Source organism: Orcinus orca, chromosome 9 (genome assembly GCF_937001465.1).
Source record: "Orcinus orca chromosome 9, mOrcOrc1.1, whole genome shotgun sequence".
NCBI classification, from domain to species: domain Eukaryota; kingdom Metazoa; phylum Chordata; class Mammalia; order Artiodactyla; family Delphinidae; genus Orcinus; species Orcinus orca.
In genome coordinates this window covers 22,785,545-22,810,879 of record NC_064567.1, presented here as the reverse complement: position 1 = coordinate 22,810,879, position 25,335 = coordinate 22,785,545, and the positions used below count along the sequence as shown (strand labels likewise).

Here is a 25,335-nt window from a genome sequence, read left to right as displayed (position 1 = left end):
TAACCGTCTATTCTTAGCCTTAAATTGTAGAAATCAGAATTAGACCCAGTTCTCTTTATATCCTGTGTCGTGTATAAAGAAAGGATCACCTCATTCCATTCTCTGACCTTTGAAATAACCTTGTCTTTTCTGCCTATGAATATGTCTCCATGGTCATAGCCATAGATAGGATAAAATGGTTGGTTAAGGAGAGAGTTAAGAGAGTTAGGGCGAATTGATTCATGCTTGCAGAGAGTGTTAGAGCAGTGGTTCTCAAACTGTGGTCCCCAGACCAGCAGCAGCAGCAGCAGCAGCAGCAGCACCTGGAAACTTGTTAGAAATGCAAAATTTTGGTCCCCACCCAGATTTACTAAATCAGAAACCCTGGGGTGGGGCCTTGCAATGCATTTTTATAAGCTCACTGGGTGATTTTGATGAACCTAAACTTTGAGAACTACTTTGATAGATAAACTTGTTAAGTGTTAAGGCTTTTCCTGTCAGTCATAGTATCCTAAATTGCCTTCTGGCTGTATTTGGTATAGAGCTGCAGCTCCCTCTGCTCAGGCCTAGTGACTTAAGCCATTAGACCAAGGAGTTCCTTTTCACCTGAGTGAAGAAAATGAGGAACCAGCTGAGAGAGTGTTCTAGGGTGAATAACCTTGGTTAGGAAGAGCAGAAGTTTAGAGACTCATAAAGCAAGCAAAAAGATATTGGTCTGTCTCATTTCATGAAATTGTGAATAAGAGATCAAGATTGTCATGGATGATGGTGAACATCGATATTTGAGTTCAATTAATTTCCGTTTCAACTTTTGGTAGTGGCATTGAGCAAAGTTGCCAATTAAAGTGCTGTTAGATTTCAAATTCGTATATGATTTAGCCATTACAGACTTATGGTTTGATCAGAGCCCCAAAATTATCTGCGATGATGTCCTTTCTGAAACCCAATCCAATAAGAAAGTAAATTTAAGGAGCAATTTTAAATTAAATAAATTTAGGATAAATTAAGAGGAATGACATGTATACACTGATGTGTATAAAATTGATGACTAATAAAAAAAAGAGGAATCAGGTGGGGCTGGTACACCCAGGGGAGTTTTTGGTCTTCTGATCAATATCATAAGGTTTGGTGTAGTGGAAAGAGCTTCGACTCTGGCGTAAACACAGGCTCACATTCTAGTCCCACTTACTTGCTGTGAGACCTAAGGCAAATCATTTGTTCTCTCAATACAGTCATTTGTACTTTCCTAATTTGTCAAATGGGGATAATTATGCCAAATTTTTAAGATTCTTATACTGATTAACAGAAGTAACATATACACAGTGCGTAGTAGGCTCTTAATAAATATTAGTTCTCCTCCCCTTATTCTGTTCTTCCAGGGACCTTTTCTCTCAAAATGAAGATTATCCTAAAAAAAAGAATCTACCATTTTATGTTCTTTCTTGTGCTCAACAAGTACTCATTTTTTTAAAAAAAAAATCATATCTGGGATTTTATAGTTAGGGAATTTAAAATGGTATAGCTACAAAGAACATGAACAAATCCAAATAATTTCCAAAGCTATTATCTTAACACCATCTATATGGATGACATTGGGGGGAAATACAGAAATGATTCACAACTGAGGGCTGGTTCAGAGGGCTTGTTTTCTAATGGGGAGATCAATATGTAACAATCTATTATGAAGACCAGAGGAAATAAGGTAGAGAGAACGAATTAAAATAGATGTGGAAGGATCTTTGACTTCTGCTGGGATCTAACTAACCTAATTTTTTTTTTTTTTTTTTTGCTGTACGCGGGCCTGTCACTGTTTTGGCCTCTCCCGTTGCGGAGCACAGGCTCCGGACGCGCAGGCTCAGCGGCCATGGCTCACGGGCCTAACCGCTCCGCGGCATGTGGGATCTTCCTGGACCAGGGCACGAACCCGTGTCCCCTGCATCGGCAGGCGGACTCTCAACCACTGCGCCACCAGGGAAGCCCCTAACTAACCTAATTTGATTGCCTGATTCCTGGTCCATGCAGCAGTGATTTTCTGTGGCATTGTCAATATGACACTTTCAAGGGTCACATTCCAATAATGAACCTCTTTGCCATTTGCTGACACATCTGTCGGCATGCAAATGTTAACATCACTAACCCCCTTTCATCTTCTATTCAAATTCAAAAATAAATTACCTGTTCTCTCTAGGGTCAAACTCCCACATCCTGGAGATGAGCAATGATAGTAAATTACTGAAAATAACAAGCGGATAAACAAATAAATTGAAATGGTCTCTGGGGAAATGCACGACGCATAATTGTCTATTAGATATACAGCCAGTAGTTTGTTCTCCTACCCTTCTCATCTGTTCCATCAGCCTTCCCAGGAGAATATGTCTCTCCAGCTCCTTTCTCTACACTGGTCACTCTTATCATGCATTAGCCCGTAGCACCTTTCCATGATTAATAGGCAGTCACCTCAGTGCAAGATTTTGTTTTATATCTTCTGTGGAATATTTTTATGAATTGTAAAGTTATCAGATTTATCGTGGCATAAAAGTCTCTACAAACTAGCTCCTGTTTTTTCTTCAGCTACATGCCCTGCTACTTCTAACTTCCTGTATACATGTACTTAGTTCTTTGTCATACTGGGCTCCTGGCAGTTCCGTGTTCCTTTTGCTCTGTGAATATTGCTCTATGTACCTAGAAGGGCCACCCTACTTCACTCATCTTGAAAATTCATTCTCCTGAGTCGAGTATCAGATTAAACTCCTCTTCTAGGAAAACTTGCCTAACATACCCTGCTGACTTTATGTCACCATGTTATATGCTGCCACTGAATCTTGAACACACTTCTATTATAAGTACAGGCTTGTATATCTTTCTGTACCTGTGACTGACTATTCCATGAACTATTTGAGAGCAGGAACTATATGGTTTTTTCTACATTTTTAACTCCTGACACTCTAGGAACCCAGTAAGTTTCTGATACATAAATCAAAGAATCAATCAGAGTCTATGCCTCCATTAAGGGAGAAAAGCTGTACACATAAAAACAAATCTTTCATTTATTTATTCATATATATATTTAGTACCTTTCTCCCTGTGCCAAATGTTGTACTTGGCAGGAAGAATAAAAGGATGAATAAACGTGATGCTTGACCTGGAGGAGCTCACTTTCTCGTGGAGTAGCAGACATGTGATCCCTCATTTCAGTGCTGCTAAGACATTACTGATCATCACATGTGCCATTATGTTATGGACAAGCACTCATTCTAAAGGAAGAATTCACATCACATTCCCACCCCAGTCTCTGTAACATATAGTTGAATGTAGCTTTCCTATTCACTGGGTCCCTTTCAGAAACCAACAAATAAATAATGTGATTCTTTGCCCTTTCATTTGACTCTACTTGATATGCAACAAGGTCATTATGATTCTGGGGGCCCTGAGGAAATAGAAGACTCCCTATGCCAGTCACACCTTCCACAAAACACAGTTTTTGAAAAAAGCAAGCAGATCACTCGACACCTAATCAGCAACAATCTTGAGATGGAACTAGAAACCGAATGTCAAAACCTGCATAAAAAGATGAACAATTAAGAGTACTGCAGTGGTCTGAGAAAGTTGATTTTCTTGGTGACAGAGCTGAAACCTGTGTTCCCAGTTTGACTAACCCAAGGACACAGAGTGTAGGTTAGGGGTTGCCTGAGCACTTGGCTCCTTTTTTTTTTTCTTACCATCTTTATAAATTCCCTCATTGTTTTAGTGGCTCTGTAGTTAATTTTTTTCTAATGAGACTAGGTTAACTAAAGTCATCTGACATGGAAAAGGAGGAGGTATGGTTAAAAAGGAAGCTAATTAGCAAGTTAATTATAGCAGGTAAAAAAGTGCACCGGTTATATAAATAAGCTATTGTTATGCACATGCAAGTTGGGCCTTGTCAAGGGACTTGTTAAGGTTTAGAGGTCAGAGGATCCGTGTAATTAGGTGTTTAGGGAAAAAATAATAATAATAAAAGCAAAACAGCCACCAGAATTAGGAATGGCTGATGAGCCACTAACAGAAATGCCTTATTAAATTGGGCTCTGCTGCTGGAGGGGTCGTTGGAGTGCTTCAGGGTTTCCAGGGAAGGCACCACCACCAAAACAACGAAAAGAAAAGCTAGCTGGAACCAGAGCCAACAGAATTGCTGATGAGGAAAGTTTAAAGGCCTAGACACAAGGGCCCCTGGACTGGAGAGGTGGCAGTAAGGCTGGTGATGTCACTATGCTGAGCAACAAGAAGAAATACATTGTCAATGGCAACTCTGGGATTAAAGCCCAGGTGAGGCTAAGCTCTTATTTACCAGTCTTGCTGCCGCTATAGCCACTGTTGTAAAAGGCCAGCTGCTTTTGCCCTCCTTTCCTGCTTTCGTCCCTTCTTCTGGCATAACGTGAGCTGCTCCTCTCCTAAGTCTCTTTACCTTCCTCGCCTTGATGCCTGTTGGAATTAGGCAATTTTCTCTCAAATGGATAAGGAGGGTTCCCTTAAAGGACCCTCTGATTTCAGATAAGGTAGGAAAGTTAGAGGTAGAATCTACCAGAGTATCCCAACCGGGGTGGGAAGATTACTGTTTTACAAGTAGGAGTGAAAAATGTAATGGCACGTAACTATTAAGGGGAGGTGGGCACCAGGGATGGGTTGTCAGTAAAAGATAAATATTTATTTCTTGGGGCAATTGTATAACTTACTCTATATAAGTGATTAGTCTCTTTTTAATATTCTTCTGTCTTAAAGAAACTTGAGTTCAGTGTCTGACAAGTAAACAAGATTTAGAACCCTATGTCTCTGAGTGCAGAAAGCGTACATAGCCTAGTCTTTAGTGCCAAAAGATAGCCTAAACTCGGGAATTCCCTGACGGGACAGTGGTTAGGGCTCTGCGCTTCCACTGCAGGGGGTATGGGTTTGATCCCTGGTCTGGGAACTGAGATCCCACAAACTGCACAGCACAGCCAGAAAAAAAAAAAGATATCCTAAACTTGACTTGGGTAGGAGGAAGTACTGTAAATGGAGGGCACTTTATAGAGAAGAGAGCTCAGTTTAAGGTAACTGGTTTGAAATGATGGCGCAGCTAGATGGCTACATGGTTTGGTATTGTTGGGGTAAACGGGTGTGTGCCCACCCACCCCATCCTACAAATCTAGAGAGGTAGAGTGACTGGTCCCCTCTAGTGGTGTGTGAGTGCGAGGGGGTGGTACATAATCTAAGGCAGGGTTTGTCTGTTACTCTTTTTTAAAAGTAGGCACTACTGACATGAGTGACTCATTGTGGGCTTTGGAAAGTCAATGACTACTCCTTTTCCTAGATGGGCCTCTTAAAAAAGAATAAAGACATATTATTGTCTTGAACAAGGTTGGTGAAATGGAAGCCAGGGTTTTGAGCTTGACTGCTACTCCCCTCCCCATCTTCTCACCCACCTTCTTCCCCTTCCCCACTTTTTTTTTTTGCCCTTAAAAATTCTTTTAACTGTAGACTTGGCTTATGGTTACCATATTTACTTAATATTCAATCAAGAACAGACTCTGAATATAGAGTAAGATTCATCGTTTTGGCACATGGCTGCCTATTATGTGTCAGGCGTTTTCGCCTGAGGATATAAAGGTGAATAAGATACATGGCTCCTGCCTTTATGGAGCCTAGTTTGTACCGGATACAGGTAGATAGTTGTATTCACTGTGATAAGAGAAGTACATGGAAGTTCATCCCATGGAAGTGCATAAAAGGGCACTTTATCTTTTTGGAATAAATTGCTACTTCAGTAAAATAATTAATTTTGCCATTTTTCATTTTGGGAAATGCTTCTAATCCAAAGAATTTTCTTATTGCTGCAAACAATTTGCAAACTCTAAAGTACTACACAGGCTATATTTGTTGTTATAGCTATGAAAATGCTACAAATTCCCCTAAAAGGCATGCTAAGCTAATTTGATTTGGCATTGGTCCCCTTGTCTGAATACTCAAATGACTCAGTAGTTACCTCTAACTGCAGGAAATGTGGCCGACAGTTGCTGCTTTCATTCTGGTATGCCGTATCTGTGTTCTGCCCATCAAGGAACCATCTTTTTATCATGAAAGGCAGAATCAGTTGTCAGATCTTTGATTTTTCCTGCCTCCATGCCAAATGGATCCACATCTAAGCAATTATGCAAACATTCAATTAGGGAAAAATAAAGAAAGATATTTGTTGAATAATGATATGAGCTTTGATGTGGAGTGTTATAAAGTATCAGCTGAACTTTGAACAGTAGGAAAAAGAGATAAAATTGCAAAAAGATCATGATCAGATATTGTCCAAAATGCAACCTCCAAGAATATTGAGGTTTATACATATTCAGTCCAGTTATCCACTCCTACATCTGTTATAGTTAACAAATTATCAACCTTGTGACTTTTAGTATTTTGTGATACCAAACATTAAAAATTATAAATTAGGGAATTCCCTGGTGGTCCAGTGGTTAGGACTCTGTGCTTTCACTCCTGTGGCCCAGGTTCATTCTCTGGTTGGGCAACTAAGATCCTGCAAGCTGCAGGGCGTGGCCAAAATTAAAAAAAAAAATTTTAATAATAGATTAATTTTTACTATACTTATTAGTACTGAAAAGCTAATTAATGCATTTTAGAAAGCCTTTAAAAAGCTAGAGTGACTACCTGCAAGAGTTACAAGAACAGTGAATTTGTAGGGGGTGGGAGTTGGGGAGCCAGGTATTAATTGAATCACCTGCTGTGTTTCACGGTTTGCATACATTGTTTCACATAACCCTCTAAAACTTTTGAAGTAAGTTCTTTCATCTTTGTCGTATTTACCAGAAGAGGAGGGTCACAAAAACATCTTGATGAACAGCATATAGCTAATGAGTGGCATAACCAGGGTTTAAATGCAGTTCCAGAAAGCTCTGTATGAATAGAAAGCTTTTTTTTTTTTTTTCTATTGTACCATACTATTTCCTGAGAATCTTAAAACCTGAAGGCAGGTCACTTTACCTTTCTGTATCTTGCAGTTTCTCATCTTAGATATATGAAGATTGGAATAGATAGTCTCAAAGATTCTTTCCAGCTTTAATTTTCAGTTAAACTATAGGAAGGATTTCTGAATATGACTCGACTTTTGATATGACTCCCCTTCTCCCTTTGATTGCAAGAGGTATATAGTCAGAGAGTGGTTCCAGGATTTAAATTTCATAGAAACAGAGTGGGTAAAGAATGAAAAATCATTCTCTCCAAAGAGTCTTAACATTCCAAATGTGGGTTAGTGCAATCAGATCAGCTATGAGGGAAGGTAAGATCCTATAATGCAAGCCTTGAATTGCTGTCTCAAAATGGAGGTTATTTTCCTTTGTGTAACTAGAGTTCTTTTTCTTAGCAGATCCAGTTTGCTGACCAGAAGCAAGAATTCAACAAACGTCCCACCAAAATTGGACGTCGCTCTCTGTCTCGCTCCATTTCTCAGTCATCTACTGACAGCTATAGCTCAGGTGAGGACTGAACGGCTATGGACCCACTTGTGGAGGCTACTTAAGTATGATCAACGGACCCTCCTGTCTATCCCAGGCTAATTAAGCATGATCAAACCTATGTTTTGGTATAAACACTTTGATTCTCAGTGGAAATTTGGACCAAAATTCTGGATGGAATCTTTGGATTCCTGTTGGGGATTCAGAGTGGAGCTTAATAGAGGCTTCCTCTTCCAATAAAGGCAGAAGAGGGTGATTAAGGAAATTGAGCTCTGACTTATTCAGAGGGTGAGAGTATGTTGCTCACTGATGACCTTCACTGAGCAGCATGTGTGAAGACTTGTGTTTTTTCCATTCTTTGAAAATAAAAGAGGGGTTCCCCATACATCCATCTGGGAAACCTTAATTGCCCCGAGAAACAGTGAAATCATTGTAGCTAGTTCAAGTGAGCCCTTTGCCTTCTCTTCTAAGCTGTGACATTGTATTGTCTGTTACTCCTTCCTTCCTGGCAGTGGCATTAATTCCAATATATGGGCCCTGTGCTTGAGTTATCATTTAATGCCAGATGAATATTAACATGTGAGACCTTTTGTCAGCATTGACCATTTGTTTTTTGTTTGTTTGTTTTGTTTTGTTTTTTTAACATCTTTATTGGAGTATAATTGCTTTACAATGTTGTGTTAGTTTCTGCTGTATAACAAAGTGAATCAGCTATATGCATACGTATATCCCCATATCCCCTCCCTCTTGCGTCTCCCTCCCACCCTCCCTATTCCACCCCTCTAGGTGGCCACAAAGCACTGAGCTGATCTCCCTGTGCTATGCAGCTGCTTCCCACTAGCTATTGACCATTTGTTCAACAGTGCCCAGTATATGTCTGATCTAATATGGAGCTATTTTATTTTGCTCTTATGTAGGAATGTGGTAGGAAGCTGAGTGTTTATCCTAGTTACCTCTTCACATTATAAATAGAACATTCATTAGAAAATTTTCATCTTGACCTGAAATTTTGTTTTTCACACAAATAGGAAAGTAGTGTTTGTTATGTAAAGTTGAAGAAAGCTTGTTTGAGACACTAACTTTTAGATTGGGTAGATTGTTATTTACACTTTTTACATTTCTTGTTTTACATTTCCCTCACAATCACATAATGTAAATCCCTAGGGATTTTTGTCTAAAGATACCGAATTTTGTACTTATTCTGCTAAAATAACCAGCAGAATAATAAATAATTAAATTAAATAAATAATTTTCAATAACTGTTGAAAATTGATGAACCAGTTACTGTAACTCTGGAAAGTATAATAGTTGTGCAAATGTGAATTGTAAAAGAGTGTGTACATTTTAGACTCTTGAGTTTGTGCATGTTATCTAAAGATAGATAACTAAATGATAATAGTACTAAAATTTAACTTCAGCTCAATCTCTTCCCTACACACTGGACCCACATTTCCAACTATGTTCCTGTGGAGAAAACCAATGCCTGCCTTCCCACAGAAGTCCCCTATGCAGGGAGGGTACTTACAAAATCTCTATTTACCCAGAAGAGTGGGTTTGTCGCCTTTGACCACGTAGTTGCCTGGTATAGCTCATTGGTGAGTGATATTGACTGATGTCACCACCCTGCATAGATTGGACCTTTTAGGTTGAACTATGTGAAATTGCCATTTCTATAGTAAAAAAAATTATCAACCTTATATATCCATTTAAGGGTACTGAGTTTGGGAGTGTGGAGTCGAAACATCCTGGACTTAGAAAATAACTTAAAGATCAATTATTCAGCTTCCCATTGGATGCTGGAATTGCCTTGATAGCATTCCTGACAAATGGCCATCTGGCCTCTTTGGGAGCATTTTAGATCATAGGGTGATCCTTGCTTGATTTAGTAATTTAGCTCCCAATAGGCTCTTATACAATCCCTAAAATTTAAAGATTTTATTTAGAAATAAAAATCACCATATTTGGCTGCCTGATTTGGAGGGCATCCTACTGTCCTGGTTAACCTTATCTGGATATATTCCAGATTGTGTCCTTTTAAAAATATTATGCCTGTGAATATAATGTTCTTGGTATGGTCCAAAATAATCTATAGTAGGTGTTATTTCCATAAACTCAATGCTTTTCAAATGAAACCTAAGATTATGTTTGCAGCTGTGTCACACACGCTGTTACCTTCTCTTGTTTCCACATGAGCAATTGTCAAACCCTTTTAAACAGACTGTGGGGGCTTCCCTGGTGGCGCAGTGGTTGAGAGTCCGCCTGCCGATGCAGGGGACACGGGTTCGTGCCCCGGTCTGGGAAGATCCCACATGCCCCGGAGCGGCTAAGCCCGTGAGCCATGGTCGCTGAGCCTGCGCGTCCAGAGCCTGTGCTCCGCAACAGGAGAGGCCACAACAGTGAGAGGCCCGCGTACCGTAAAAAAAAACAAAAAACAAAACAGACTGTGAATGGAGATGCCTACTGCCTATATTCTTGGACTGGGAGTTAGGAGAGACCTAGTTTCTAGGCTTTGATCAGTGTGTGATTTGTTGTGGGATCCTGGAAAACTCTGACAGTCTGAAATGCTCATAACAGAGGCAATGGGAAAGTTATATGAGGTAACACAGAAAAAGCTCCATACTCATCAAATGAAAAGCCAGGAATAACAAAATTACAGCTTTCTAAATATGAGAAGATATGCAAATGCATGTCAGTAAGAACTTGGAACCCATTTTCAGCATATGTTATATTTTAATTGACTATAGAAATTAATATTGTTAGATCCCCAAAGACTGATCCTTGGTCTTCTTCCCTTCTGTGTTTTATCTCTTCCCAAGGGAACTCATTCAGTCTCATAGTTTTAAATACCATATATTGGTGTTTGATTCTCAAATTTTATCTCTAGCCCAAATCTTTCCTCTGCACCCTAGCCCCAGATATTCAACTACCTGCTCAGTCCTTTCACTTGGATGTTTTATAGGCATCTCAGCTCTCCCATGTCTTAAAAACTGAATTGCTGAGTTCCAACCTTGCCCCTCTTCAGTCTATTCTCAATGCTGCAGCCAGATTCATTTTTTAAAATAAGTCAGATCGTATCACTTCTTAGCCCCAAACCCTCCAGTGGCTTCCCAGTCTCGCTCTGAGTAGGAGCTAAAGTTCTCACAATGGCCTACAAGACCCTATACCATCCACCCTCACATTATATTTCTAATCACATCTCTAATTTCCCAAACTTTCCTCCTCCCCTGGCTATTTTGTTCACTCCAGTCGTGCTATCCTACTAACTGTCATTTTGAAACATGCCACGCATTCTCCTGCCTTAAGGCCTTTGCACTTGCTATTTCCTCTGCCTGGAATGCTCTAGGATACCCTCACTGGGTATCTTGCCTCCTTAGGTTCTTAACCAAAGATCACCTTCTCACTGAGACCTATCCTCTTTTAAAATTGTACAGACACCCCACACCTATCAAATTTTCCTCCTTTATTTTTCTCCATAGCACTTATTATCATATAACATATAATTTATTGTTGTCTTTCTTCCCTTACTTGAATATGAGATCCATGAGAGCAGAGATTTTTATCTCTTTGGTATTGCTCTATTCCCACCACTTAGAACTGTGTTTGACACATAAGAGGTACTCAATAAATACATATTGGGGAAGGTGTCCAGAGACATTCTTATACGACTTTACACCCCTGTAAAGGAGTATATACCTCTGATACACTTGCTGTATGTGAAGAGTTAGAAGGTTTATGACATTTCAAAAAAAGATACCTTCCTGTCCAAAGTGCTTGTTTTGCTGAAGATACTTAGAGTCTTACTTAGGCTGTGGCGTACTCTCCCTTCCTAATGATCCTAATACTGAGTTTTGCCGTGCTTTTATTTAGGAACCTCTTCTGGCCTTTTCAACCAGGCTTCTCCTGGGAATCACAGAACACAGAAAAGGATGGTTCTTCAAAGGATGGATCATAACTAGTACCCTGCTAGATGCAGAGGAGAGACGTTAATTCATATATTCAGTGGATGCTCCAAGACATTAGGGCTTAATTCTAATGGAACCCAGACTGAAAGGGGCTACGTCAATCCTTGAAATTATTTTATAAAAAACAAACTTCTAAAAACTCTTTCTCTAAGCACAAAACCCTTAAAAACAAATGAATAGAAGAGACTTTTCTTCAAAGTCAGATCATTCTCAGTGATATATTTCTGAAAAAGCTGTCTTTGCAGTGAGTTAATTGGTTAAGGATAAGGAAAGAGGACCAAAGTTCCTTAGTTCATAATTGGTTCTTCTAAAGCTTGAAGTATTTTCAGATTTTTCCAAATAACAAAGTTTTGTTTGTCTATATTTTGGTTGCTAACATAGCTTTTCACATATTTCTAGAGTGTTATCAATGAAATCTGCTGCACATTGACACACAGGTCATTACTGTTATTCTATTACCAAATGAATAGATTGGGTCCAAGAGGAATTGCCTGACTTAAAATAGTCTGATAGGACTAATTCAGCCAGAAGTCTGACTGCTTCTTCTCCTAGCAATAACCCACAATATCACAGCTTCTAGGAGGTAAGGCTTAATCAGGCTTGAGCCATAGAACATATGTATGACAGTTCCATGGGGTAGATTGTGGATTAGTGATTCACCAAATTATGTTTTGATTCTGAGATACCATGAAACAAGAGAACATCCCATGAAAGAGTTATTTTGTACTTTGTATTACTTTTCTACCTAGAAATTGAACCCTTTTTTTGTGATTATCTCATTTATTCATAAGATTTTTCTGGTGGGAGTTAGGGGAAAGGGAGAGCATGGGGAGAGAGAGGATCTATTATACTCCCTATTTTATGGTTGGATAAATTGAAAATTGGTCACTTAACCAATTAGAGGTGAAGCTAGAGCTAAGGTCTCAGACCTGTACTTCAGTAGGTGATTGTCTTGATTATCGGTTGTTCATTTTTAACTAAATTATGACTCTGGGCTTCATAATGTGCTGACAATTACAAACACTTTAGAAACTGTTCAAGCATGTGTGTGTGTATATATATATATATATATGTTGGGTTTCTCTAAATTTTCCTAGGAAGAATTTTTAATTCAATCTCAACTATTTTCATGAATATGCTACTTTAAATATAGTGGCAGAAATGAGTTATGGATTTAAAAAAAATGTTATGTTAGTTCAGGAATAATCTTTCCACTGTGTTTGCAACAATAGCATTCTCTTGGTCTAAGTGTGTCAGCCATTTTGCATTCACATATTAGTACAGTCTAGACAACTGATACTTTTGGATCTCACTTGATAACAAGTCTGTATAAAGGGCTCTTTGAAAACAAATCCATTTTGGCTCAAAGAAAAAGATTGGTTGAACTAACTATAACCAGTTGGCTACTGTTAAGAAAAGAAAATACAGTTCTTTCCCTTTAGAAAGGGGAAGTAGTATAATTTTTTTCTTTGAGTTGGAAGAAAACCAAAAATTTGAGTACTTCTCTTAAGGAGAATTTTAGGGGGTTTTGTTGTTTGGTTGGCTTTTTTCCCCTGACTCGTCCTTAAAAGCTGAAGAGGCATAGGGAGAGGAGAGCTATTCTGGGTAGAGTTAGGACTCCAGTCTCAACCTTTTTCATCACTGCCAGCCAACCACCTGCTGCTTGGGTAGATTAATAGATGACAGAGGTAGAGAAAAAAAGAAACTGCTAAATAATATTGTATGTATGTCATTCCTTTCCCATTCAAAATCCTAGAGCTAAGTAAGAACCCTTAAAGATGTTATATTTGGTATTGAATTAAAAATATGTACAAAAAACAGTAATAATACCAGGTATCATTTACTGAGTGCTTAATTACTTTATGCCAGCATTGCACTAAGCACTTTATGTACATTATTTTATTTAATCTTCTCAACAACTTGATTCTGACAAATCATGTCTGCATATTATATAGTCTGCTTCATAGCACATATTACAACCATATAGAAAGAAAAACTCTAAATAATTAATTCTGTAATTAGTTATTTCATGTCTGACTCACCTACTAGACTGAAAATCCCATGAAGGCAAAGACAATCGATATCCGTCCTGTATGCCCAGCACTTAGACTGTACCTGGTACATAGTAGATGCACAATAAAATTCATTGACTGAACAACTGAATGTGTGAATGACTGAATACATGAATGAATTAACAACCCTATGAAAAAGGTTCTGGTATCACCTCTACTTTATACCCAGAAGCAGAGACTGAGACTTCAACCAAAATCTCTCTGACTCCAGAACACTTAACCACTGTATTTAAATGGCCATTAGGGAGCATAAAAATCATCATGGCTCTGGAAAAGGATTTGAAATTTCAGGATACTCTGAATGTGAAGACTTTCTTCAAAAGCAACTTTTCTATAAATTTGGATCAGGATTAGGATGGCTGTTATCTTTCTTCTCCCAGGTGATAGAAGCATGGTTCCCCTAAGCCTCCGACTCATAAGCCATTTCTGAGTATTGATTGGTGAAACAGGTGACTGCCCAGGAAACTGTTTCTGGGCTCTGTTGCCAAAGGTACTTTGAGCTCTCACTCACCCTAGGAGGGAGAACCATAGACTTTTTGTACAGATTATCTCCTTTCAAGAACAAAAGTCCCTTTGGGGATTTATTAATTCCCCCACCTCCCCGGGTGCTCATGTTCTTTCTTGTTGCCTCGTGTTAGGACTTTGCTCTAGGGCAGTTTTCCAGCTCCAAGAGAGACACTCGGGCCCCTGCTGCCCAAACATTCTGTAGCACCATGCTTGATTAACTGGGCAAGGTCAGACTTGCCTTTTACAGCCCTCCCAGAGATAGACCCTTTGCTAAGAAATCCCAGAAATGCCTTAATTCTCTGGATATAAGTAGATCAGGAGACCCTAGGAGCTCTGAGCTTTTGTAGCTTTCTCCCCTTAAAAATGATGGAAGTACTTCTTATCTCATTGAGAAATATATAATACTTTATAGACAGTGCTTTATGTCCCCAACCTTCCTCCCCCCAAAACCTTGAGGACTGCTTAGGAAGAAACTATCCTCAGGAACTTAAACATAAATCAAAGAAATCATCCAGCAAATGATTAGCAACTACAGAATTATATGAAGACTAAAAAGACCTCAGTCAAACATGGGAATGGCAGCAGCCATAGCTGCCTATTAGCCACAATCAAAAGTCGTAGACCTTCCACCCTCTAGTGTATGTTGCTAAATGGATTAGTCATCAGAGCATTTAATTATACTGAAAGAGGGTTTATCTGCTTCTCTGGGAATCTAAAATGCCTAATGCAGGACCCACTGAAGCCAGCAAGAAGGAAGAGCACACTGAATACTTCATTGTCAATGTCTAATTGGGTCTGCAGGCATAGTTCAGCCTCATCAGAGCCAGTCTTAAAAAAGAAAGCTCTGTTTTGTCAGACAAACACTTTTTGTGTGGTTCTTAATTACTTTCCCATGGGTTCCTTGTTTTCTAGGTCTTATCTGTTCAGTTACTGTACTGAAACACAAATTACATCAGGTGTTTGAGCAGCAAGCAGAGAAGGGTAGCTAGGATCCCAGAAACCCATAGGTTAATCACCATGATCATGCATTAAGAACTTGAACCTATTGCTACAGTGGTATAACCTCTCTCTTTTTTCATTTTCAAGGACTTCTGCATGTTCTGAAGATAAAGTTAGCCTTAGATTCCAAGTTAATGCTACCCAGGGGGGATGTCTTTGGCAACGTCTCTCAGCTTCCTCTTTCTGGCCTGCGGATAGCACTTTCCATGGGTGGTGATTGAGACAGCTCCTTGGTGCCACTTAGGTGCTTGCTTACCAAATGTGTAAATTTACAAGGTGCTGGATTACTAGAAAAGCCTCAGTTCACTCCACGGTTTGGAGTTTTAGAGGAATCCATTTTTTCCCCTAAAGGTATTTTATTCTGTCATTCCAGCTGCTTCATATACAGATAGCTCTGATGATGAGACATCTCCCAGGGACAAGCAGCAAAAGAACTCTAAGGGAAGCAGTGACTTCTGTGTCAAGAACATCAAACAGGCGGAGTTTGGACGAAGAGAAATTGAAATTGCTGAACAAGGTAAGGAAAATAAACACCTTTTCCTCTCAAGCTGCCATGTTAATTCATTTTTACATCCTGGGCTCTAGTAGTTTGTGAAATTTCAGTGTGATTTTGAAGAATACTTATAACAAAAGAAATATGGGCTCAGGAAACACTGTGGGGAGGGAGTAAACTCTAGAGGGTCTAGAAGGAACAAGGAAGAGGGGGAGAGAGACTAGATAAGGGGGACTGGGATATAGGGAATTAAACATTGGACCATTTACCTCTGGAAGTCTCTTATAACAGAAAACTCAAGTTTAATGTTTTGATCCCTTGAGAAACTTAATCTAACAGAGAACCTGTTTGGGGAAGGATCTTATCTTAAGAGAGTACATTTTTCTGTTATTCTTTACCTCTCATCCCTCCTCTCTAAAATTGCTGCTTGTGTATTGGGCCTTTTCAGAAATGCCGGCACTGATGGCTTTGAGGAAGAGAGCTCAAGGAGAGAAACCTTTGGCCGGAGCCAAAATTGTGGGTTGCACACACATCACTGCTCAGACTGCTGTGAGTCCTTTTCCTTTCTCTACATAACAATAGTTAATAACAGCCACCAGCTATTGAGGGCTGACACATGCCAAGCACTAGTTCAGAGCTTAACAAGCGCTCATTAGCCCTCATAATGGCCATGTAGAAGCACATATTCCTGTTTCCATTTTATAAATGAGGAAGCTGAAGCTCAGGGAGTTTAAGTAATTTGTCCAAGGTTATACAGCTAGTAAACCACAGAATCGAGATTTAAACTTCAATATATCTGATTCCCAAGCTTATTCTTTCTCCAGTCTTCTCCACTGCTTCCCCTTATCTTCCCTTCCTGTGTCATTTCTACACAGCACCTCTGTGTTAGGCTGCTTTCAGCTGCAAATAAGAGAAAACCTGATTCAACCTGGATTGTACATAAGGGAATTCATGACATTACGTAGCTAGAAGTCCAGAGGTAAGGTGGACTTCAGTTGAAGGCTCTCGGGGCTCAGTTTCATCTATCTGTGATTTTCTTGGAGCTGCCTCCTCTCTGGACTTACTTCATCCTCGGGCTGATAGCAAGATGGTTACGGCTGTTTGAGCCATCCCAGACTGACATGAAGAGGAAGAAGGACCATTTCTTCCTCTCTCCCAAGAGCAAGGAAACCTTTCCCAGAAGTCCTCCAGGGTACTCTGTCATGACACTGAGCAGAACTGGATCACATGCTCATGCCCCACCAGTCCTGGCAAAGGAACTGGGGTTTCCATGATTGGTTTAGATCCGTAATTTTCACCCTTGTCAGATTCACTGACCCCTTTTGATTAAAAAATACGTTTTGCAACGGCCCAGTATTTTATTGAAATGAAATTCAGATATAGCATAGCTAGGTACATATAATTTTTAAAAAATAAATGTAAAATCTTACTGAAATATGAAGGAAGAATAAAAGGAAAGCAATTTATAATAAAATAATGTGTATTTCAATATGTAAGTGCTTAGGTACAAGTAGAGTTGAATAGTCAGATATTTGTCCTTACTTATAGCATTATTTGAATGTGAGTGCTACAAATGTATATACATAAAATGTGTTACTGGTTCCATAGCATCAGAGAAATATTGCCAAATTATATAATTTTCTGAAATTATAAACAACTTTTTGTAAATTTCTGAATAACAACAATATCAAAAATATGAGTTTTCTCTTGGTTTATACACTTGTTGCATTCTTGGAAAAACTATTATTGTTTTGTATTAAAACTACAACAATACCTTTGTTGACATGTAAAGTGGAATAAAGTTCTAAACTCAGGTAATTATAAATAGATTTCTCACTCATGTGAACTTTTCATTGGAACACTTGAAAATTATACCAGATATGGCATGTTTTTTTTGTTCTAGGAGACTGTCCTACACTTTTGAAATGTCAAGATCCCTGGCCCTACCCACTAAATGCTAGTAACACTCCCCTACCAATTACCGTGACAACCAAAATGCCCCCACAGTTTTCCAAAGTTCCTCTGCTGAGAACCACTGACTTAGAGTTGTCATCATCAAAGATGTGATACATATTAAGTTGCCAACCGTAATGAGACCACTACAGGAAATCAGTGTATTAAGAAATTGTCTGGACTCTTTTATGGGATTTATAAGATCCAGGTCATTTGGATGACTAGATCTCTTCCAAAAGATTGTCTTGTAAGCACAACACTATGTGGCCACATTCCTTATTCAGAATAGCAGAGATTCCTCAAGACACAGCTACTGTTAGCATCTTCCCTGTGAGACTTTTCTGGGTTATGTGTTCTCTGAGGAAAAGGATACCTTGGTACCCCAAAATTAGTATAATAAATTGAAAAGCTATCACTTTTTGGAGCTATAGACTAATGAATCAAGGCAGAAACACTCTTGGAACCTTTTTTGGACTTCCCCAGTCAGGGACATGAGACTTCAGTGTGGTGGCTTAAAATAGTTAGTGCTTCTGTACTGTCTCATGTTGCTAAATTACATCTAGTTTCTTTTTTACCCCCTGGCTCATAAACATTACCACTCTTCAAGGTTACTTTCTTTTTTTTCCTGAATGGAGTAATCAAAATTAGTTTACCAATTTTAATATTATTTTATTGTTCCCTCCCCACACTTTTCTGTTTCCTTTAAAAAAATAATTACAAAGGAATTTTGCTTTGTTTTTTTAATCTCTATTTTATTTTTCTGATTACAAAAGTAATTCATGTTCATTTTACAATATTCAAGCATTACCACAATCTATAATGTAGAAAGACAGTCTGCTATAATCCCATGCTCCAGAAATAGCTCATAGTTAACAGTTTCCTGTCCATGTTTCTAATAGACTTGGATCTAAATATTTATATTTTTTAGGTGTGTTTCCATAGTTCCTTCCAACCAGATTCCTTAGCTACTCTCTCTAAACAGTAATGATTTAAATTAAGTTAAACCAGCTTCTGAGCTCTGTCCTTCTCCCACTTCTACCTGCCTTCACTTCTGCTTGAGCCCTAATAGCCAGCAGTCTTGACTCATAGTTCTTTAAATAGTTCTTATATTCTTGGTCCCAGTCACTTTTCTAGTTAATTTATATTGCTTTGTAGGTAAGTCTCAGTATCATTCTCTTCTTTGGCACGTTGAGGAATCCTAGTTATAGAAATTCAGAAATTCTTTAAGGTGAAAATTAAAACAGGATAGAAAAAAATTGGATTGGATATTGAAAGGTAAAGAAATTAAGATATAGGGCTTCCCTGGTGGCGCAGTGGTTGAGAGTCCGCCTGCCGATGCAGGGGACACGGGTTCGTGCCCCGGTCTGGGAAGGTCCCACATGCCGCGGAGCGGCTGGGCCCGTGAGCCATGGCCACTGAGGCTGCGCGTCCGGAGCCTGTGTTCCGTAACGGGAGAGGCCACAACAGTGAGAGGCCCGCGTACAGCAAAAAAAAAAAAAAAAAGTAAAAAAAAGAAATTAAGATATAAGAGTAGTTCTGCTGTGGCCTTTGACGAATTATGTGAGAGAGTTAGCCTAGTGGAGTTGTTTGCACGTATTTTTTTTTAATTAGAGCATATTTTTCATTAGAATTTTTATTTTGTATATAAATATTAGAAAATACAAATTTTTTAAAATGAAAATTATCAGTACCCAAAGTTAAGCACTGTCAGGAAATTTTAAAACAAACTTTGTCACCAAAGATTTATCCATGTTAAAAGAGCACTTAATCGAAGCAGTAGGGTGGTACATTACCTTCTTTTCTTTTTTTAATATTTATTCATTTATTTATTTGGCTGCATTGGGTCTTAGTTGCGGTACGCGGGATCTTCATTGCAGTGGGCGGGATCTTTAGTTGCGGCATGTGGGATCTTTTTAGTTGTGGCATGTGGGATCTTTTTAGTGGTGGCATGTGGGATCTAGTTCCCTGACCGGAGATTGAACCTGGGCCCCCTCCATTGGGAATGCAGTCTTAACCATTGGACCACCAGGGAAGTCCCTATACTACCTTCTTATAAAGAAGCCTATCTCCATCTTACAAACTGAAGTGAAAGCAAGTCAGGATCAAATCAGTGGATTAAATTTATTTTAATAATTTTAAAAAATTTGAAATATACACAGATTTATAGAAAAGTTTCAAATACAGTACAGATAACTTTTTTTTCTGAACCATTGAAGAGTAAGTTGCCAGCCTTATGATGCTCCCACAAATACCTTAGTGTATATTTTCTACAAACAAGAACATTCTCCTGTCCAACCAGTACAACCATTCAAAATTAGGAAATTAACATTGATTCATTATTGCCATCTAATCCTCAGGTCCCATTTGAGCTTCACTAATTGTCCCAATAATACTTTTTTATAACCAAAGGATCCTGTCCATAGTTATGGGTCTCATTTAATTGTTATCTCTTTAGTCTCCTGCAGTGCTGGATAGTTCATCAGTCTTTCCTTGACTTTCATGACCTTGACACTTTGAAGATTATAGACAAATTATTCTGTAGTATGTCCTTAGTATGTAGAAAATGATGCTGTGCTTTTTTCATTTAATCCTATCAGATGGCACTTGTTTTCGATTTGTCCCATAACTGATGTTCATTTTGATCCCTTGATGGAGGTGGTGTTTGCCAGACTTTTCTAGGGTAAAAGTTATTTTTCCCCCTTTGTAATTAATAAGTATTTTGTGAGGTAGTAATACGAAACTGTGTAAATATCCCATTCTTCATCAAACCTTCCAATTATTCATTCATTTATGTATTTTTATTTGTGTGGAGTCATTGTTTCCTATTTTATTTAATGGGTTATAATCCATTACTATCATTATTTATTATGATAAAAATTGTTCCAATTTTGGCCAAGAGGAACCCCTGAAGTCTTGCTTCTGTGCCTTGGTCTCTTGACATATCCCTTTCATTCTTTGAGCACTTCCTTGCTTCTGGTACAAGATGATCTAAGCTCATTTTGTACCTTCCCTGTCCTATCCCTGGAATCAGCCATTTCTCCAAGGAGCCCTGGTTCCTTTTCCTTTCAGTGGATCTGTACACTAGTGTACTCTTTGCTATTGGGATATCATTGTTCCTGGATCCTCTTTCATTAATTTTCAAAAATAATTGCCCATTAACTCTTCATATATATCTTTTGCCCTGTTCTCTCCTTCTGTAAATTAGGCCATTGATAGTATCCCATAGATCTTAGATGCTCTCTTCTGCTTTTTTCCCCCACTCTCTTTTCTTTCTGTATTTCAGTTTGGTGATTTCTATTGATCTATCTTCAAGTTCACTGACTCTATCCCTAGATATGCCCAGTCTGGTGATAAGCCTAATGAAAGAATTCTTAAATCTGATCCTTAAAAAAAAAAAAAAAAAAAAAAATCTGACATTTCTATTTGACTTGTTTTTATAGTTTCCATCTCTATGCTGAAATTCCCTACCTGTTCATGGATGTTGTCCATCTTTTTCACTACACCCCTTGCCAGCCTTTTACTCATGTTAAATGAGTAAAAGCATAAATATATTAATCATAGTTAATTGAAAGTTCCTGTCTGATCAAACATCTGTCTCATCTCAGAGTCTGGTTCTCTTGAATACTTTCCTGACAATGGGTTGGGGTTTTTTTTTCACTTTTTTTGGCGTGCCTTGCAATTTTACATTGAATGGTAGTATATTATTTTCCATTATTGTCATGAATTGGGCTGGATTTCAATTCTGTTGTTCCATACCAAAGGCTACAAATTCCCCCAGGCTGGAGGGCTCTCGTACTCCTCAGTGTTTGCACTTCACCTTCGGGCTTTCAGCCGCTTCTGCACATGCTTGCCACAGGGGGGCTCTGTCTTCAAGTGCATGTCCCCGCTGCAGCACACGACTGCTACTCCTTGTTTCCTGGAGCTAGGCTCAAGGTGAGGGCAAGTGGGGTTCTTAGATTTTCTGGTCCAGCCTCGGTGTTAGGCAGGCCTCTGTGAGGGTAGGACTTTTTCAGTGTTCCTGCCACTCCTCTCTGTAGCAGCCAAATTTTGCCTTGTATTGGTGGTAGGTCTTGAGCAGAGATATTTTCCTGTCCCTCCTGGAGAGGTAGCAGATTTTTACTTTGTATCAATGTAGGGTCCTGGGCCCAAGAGGATTTTCTGCTACTCCCCCAGGAGCAGAGAGTTTTTGCTTCCACCCTTCCCCAGAAGCAATAGCTCTTTGCCTGGTCCCTGGTGGCAGGCATAATTCCTGCTCCTCTTGCTACAGTTTAAGGCTTTTGCTTCCTATGAGAGAAGACTGTGGAGATGTGCCGAGGTTTCATGCTTATCTTTGAGCACAGCCAATCAGCTCCCTGCCCGCAATCTTTCTTGTGAACCCTGGTTGGAAGCCCCTAGAAAAGAGCTTGCATGTGAGTATGAACTCTCCTTGTGCCTGGGGCTACAAGAAGTTCCAAACTGACATACTTTCCCACACTCAGCCTTTACTAATTCATTAAAATTTTAGCTAATTTTTTCTTACCGTGATGTATGGCAGCCACCTCTTCCTTCTGTGCTCTGACAAGGGTGAAACAGTGTTCCCTCTCTCCTTAAAGGGATTTGTTGCTCTTTGGAGTTCCTTGGTTGCATTATGACCTCAGCTCTTTGATGTACTCAAGAAAAGTTATGGTTTTGTAGATTATCCAGCTTTTTCTTGTTGAGGTGGAAGCTTCTCTTGCAGCTTTCTACATCCTAAGGAGAAGCAGAGCTATAAATTTGTGGTTTTTAAAAAGATGTTTGGCACTGAAAGCCTTGGTTTAATTAAATCTTACAGGGAGGCCCAATATGTTAAATGAGTAAAAGCATACAGCTCAGCTGGAGCCTTCCCCATGCCTACCCCCAACCCTTGCCCTCTTCTCCAAGTATTGAAGTTTCTGTAAAGCACAGTTTGAAAATCATGGGCGTTAGTTATTCCTAATGTACTTTCTCATTGTCAAATATATAAACTTAATCTCCTTGACCAATTGTTTGGCCCATGCTTGCTCATCTCCTGCTTTCTCTTTAATATAGGTGCTTATGGAAACTCTGGGCGCTCTGGGGGCACAGTGCCGATGGGCTGCCTGCAATATCTATTCCACTCTCAATGAAGTGGCTGCTGCTCTAGCAGAAAATGGTAAGATCTTTTGTGTGTTCTCTTTGTCTTTGACTAAAGTTTCCAAAAAGTTCCATTGTTTCAATAAATATCTGTAAGGAAAGTTGACATTTAAAGTTGTCTTGAAAGAAATATTCTTTTTTTTTTTAGTTGAAGTATAGTTGATGTACAATGTTGTGCTTGTTTCAGGTATACAATAAAGTGATTCACTGTATATGTGTATCTATATCTATGTATCTATCTATATATATCTATCTATCTTTTTTTCAATTCTTTTCCACTATAGATTATCATAAGATATTGAATGTAGTTCCCTATGCTATACAGTAAATCCTTGTTGTTTACCTATTTTATATATGGTAGTGTGTATCTGTTAATCTCCCCCTTCCCCTTTGGTAACCATAAGTTTGTTTTCTGTGTCTGTGAGTCTTTCTGTTTCATAAATAAGTTCATTTATACTATTTTTTTAGATTCCGCATATAAGTGATATCATGTAATATTTGCCTTTCTCTGACTTAATTCACTTAGTATGATAATCTCTAGGTCCATCCATGTTGCTGCAAATGGCATTATTTCATTCTTTTTTGTGGCTGAGTAATATTCCATTGTATGTATACACCACATCTTCTTTATCCATTCATCTGTTGATGGACACTTAGGTTGCTTACATGTCTTGGTGGGTCCCTATTCTTGATGAGTTTGCCCTCCTTCTGGGCTTCTCTTGTTAAATATGATCGAGGTAACTGTGTTGCTTTACAGTCACAAATATCTTCTTATGTCTAATATTCCATTATTAGTTAATGCTTTGCCTTTCAGAGCACCAGTGAACCTTATTCACTGTCTAAGGTCATATGGATTAGAAAAGAAAATGCTTCAGGCATAATTTTGTGGTCTGACTGGTTTTCAGCAGTTAATGTTTGGTGCTCTGCTTCAGCGGTAAACAGGACTTGACCTGGCAGATTAATATTTGATAACAACAGCCACTGACACTTGAAGGACAAAAGAAATAGAGAAGTTTGGACTTTGCCAGTTTCTTGCCTTCACTCTCTGATAGCCCAACACAGATCAGGATACCAAACACTTGCTTCAGAGCTATTGAGAAATTCTGGGAAAGCTCTATAGTGCATGCATACCTCTCTTTTTGCAAGCACTTTGAGCATTTTATTTGTTCTTTCACTTACAGTCATTCATTTGTAAAATTTTTATTAATGTATAAAGTATGTATAGAAAGTACACATATATAAACATATAGTCCAATTAATTGTACATATACATTCATTTCTCTTTTTTTTTTCAACAAATGCTTATTGACCTACTTTAAGGACAAATGAGAGTGTCTTTGCCCTCAGAATCTTATATTGTGGTTAAGGAGAAAAGACACATATATAAATAATGATAATACAAGGGCATATATGATAATGCCACAACAGATCATAAATCCATATTTAGTATACCAACAAGGGGCTTATAAAAGTTCAGATTCCATGTGAGATCACTTTCAGCTGAGTTATAAGGCTTCCTTAAGGAGCATGATACTTAACTGGGTAATGAAGTGTAACAACATTTGAACAGAGGGAGAAGAGTGTAAGAGTTTTCCTGATGCAGAGGATGGGATGACTAAAGTATAGAAACAAGAAAGATCAAAATGTAGTTGGGAAATGATGAGAATTCCAGTTGGACTGGATGAAGAAGTACATATTTCTGGTTTCTTCTTTTTTGCCTTTAGTCATACTTTTAGCATCCGTCATACTCTTGGCCCTTTTGTTTGTCCTCTTTGGTCTAACAAGAGTGAAATGACCACCAAAGACAAAGACAAGTATAAAAGGACTGAAGACAATAGTAATCAGTGAAGAAAGTCAACCCAAGAAGTATAGCAGAACGAGAGAGCTTGGAATTGGGGAAAACCAGCATCTCCTTGCCAAAATTTAGGGTCAGCCCTTTTTTCAGGCTTTAATGGTTTCTCTTTGTTCTTTTTTCTCAGGATTTCCTGTGTTTGCCTGGAAAGGAGAGTCAGAAGATGACTTCTGGTGGTGCATTGATAGATGTGTGAATGTGGAGGGCTGGCAGCCAAACATGGTGGGTTAGATCTCTGCCAACACAATTCTGTTGGGGCCTGGAGGTATAGAGAGGGAGAGTGTGGTCTGGGAGAGGGTTTCCCAGCAGGAAGGAAGGCAAATGCTTCCTTTTCCGTCTGATGTACCTGGGCTTCCGGCAGAGCTAGATGCTTATGCTTAGGGCATCCCAAGAATATTCAACCTCCTTATAGCCTCAAAGTGCTTTTCATTGTCAGTGCTGATCTCAGAAGCACTCATATTCATCAGCAACATTAAAATACTGCTCAGGGTTCACACATGACTGGTTAAAAAGTAAGATTAATGAGTTACCATCCCCTACCACTGCTTACCACCCCCCCACCCCCCACCCACCCCGCCCGACAACATCAATGATTAAAGCACACACACGCACACACAGCTCCTATGGTACTTAGCTTTCTTTCTAGAATCACGTGCTAAATTTATAGTAAACCTGAAGGGATTCCAAGTTCAAATTTCTTCTCTTTATTCATTTCTCACCTGAAGAAAGATGAATAGGCAAAGTTTGGGGTTTTTAATTTCTGCTTAGTTTTTATTTTTGTTTCATTTTTTAAAAGATCAAGTGCTTGAAGGCTGAGAGCATATTAGATTCACAAGGGGAAGCAAAAAGCTTCACAAAGTATGATGCACTCCTGCTTTGCAAACCTTTCTGCATATGGGTGAGAGGAGAAATTAGG

General features: G+C 38.9%; 1 protein-coding gene and 1 long non-coding RNA gene across 9 annotated transcripts in view; one reads left to right on the top strand and one right to left on the bottom strand.

Annotated features, from left to right (window-relative positions):
* AHCYL2 (adenosylhomocysteinase like 2) overlaps window positions 1–25,335 on the top strand; it is a 168,899-nt gene that overhangs the window by 109,506 nt on the left and 34,058 nt on the right. For 4 of the 8 annotated variants that reach the window (XM_012533888.3, XM_004272209.4, XM_049714495.1 and 1 more), the window contains exons 2-6: window positions 7,364–7,472; window positions 15,365–15,508; window positions 15,933–16,033; window positions 22,484–22,586; window positions 24,547–24,641. In XM_012533888.3, the coding sequence (XP_012389342.1) occupies window positions 7,364–7,472; window positions 15,365–15,508; window positions 15,933–16,033; window positions 22,484–22,586; window positions 24,547–24,641 (552 nt within the window). Of the gene's footprint in view, window positions 1–7,360; window positions 7,473–15,364; window positions 15,509–15,932; window positions 16,034–22,483; window positions 22,587–24,546; window positions 24,642–25,335 lie in introns of all 8 variants that reach the window. The other 4 variants (XM_004272207.3, XM_049714498.1, XM_049714494.1 and 1 more) reach the window with 2 other exon arrangements.
* On the bottom strand, window positions 1,042–22,473 carry LOC125965323 (uncharacterized). The gene is made up of 3 exons (XR_007479072.1): window positions 21,957–22,473; window positions 5,978–6,133; window positions 1,042–2,211 (listed from the first exon to the last, which is right to left on the bottom strand). It is a non-coding gene; the product is annotated as an uncharacterized LOC125965323 (long non-coding RNA).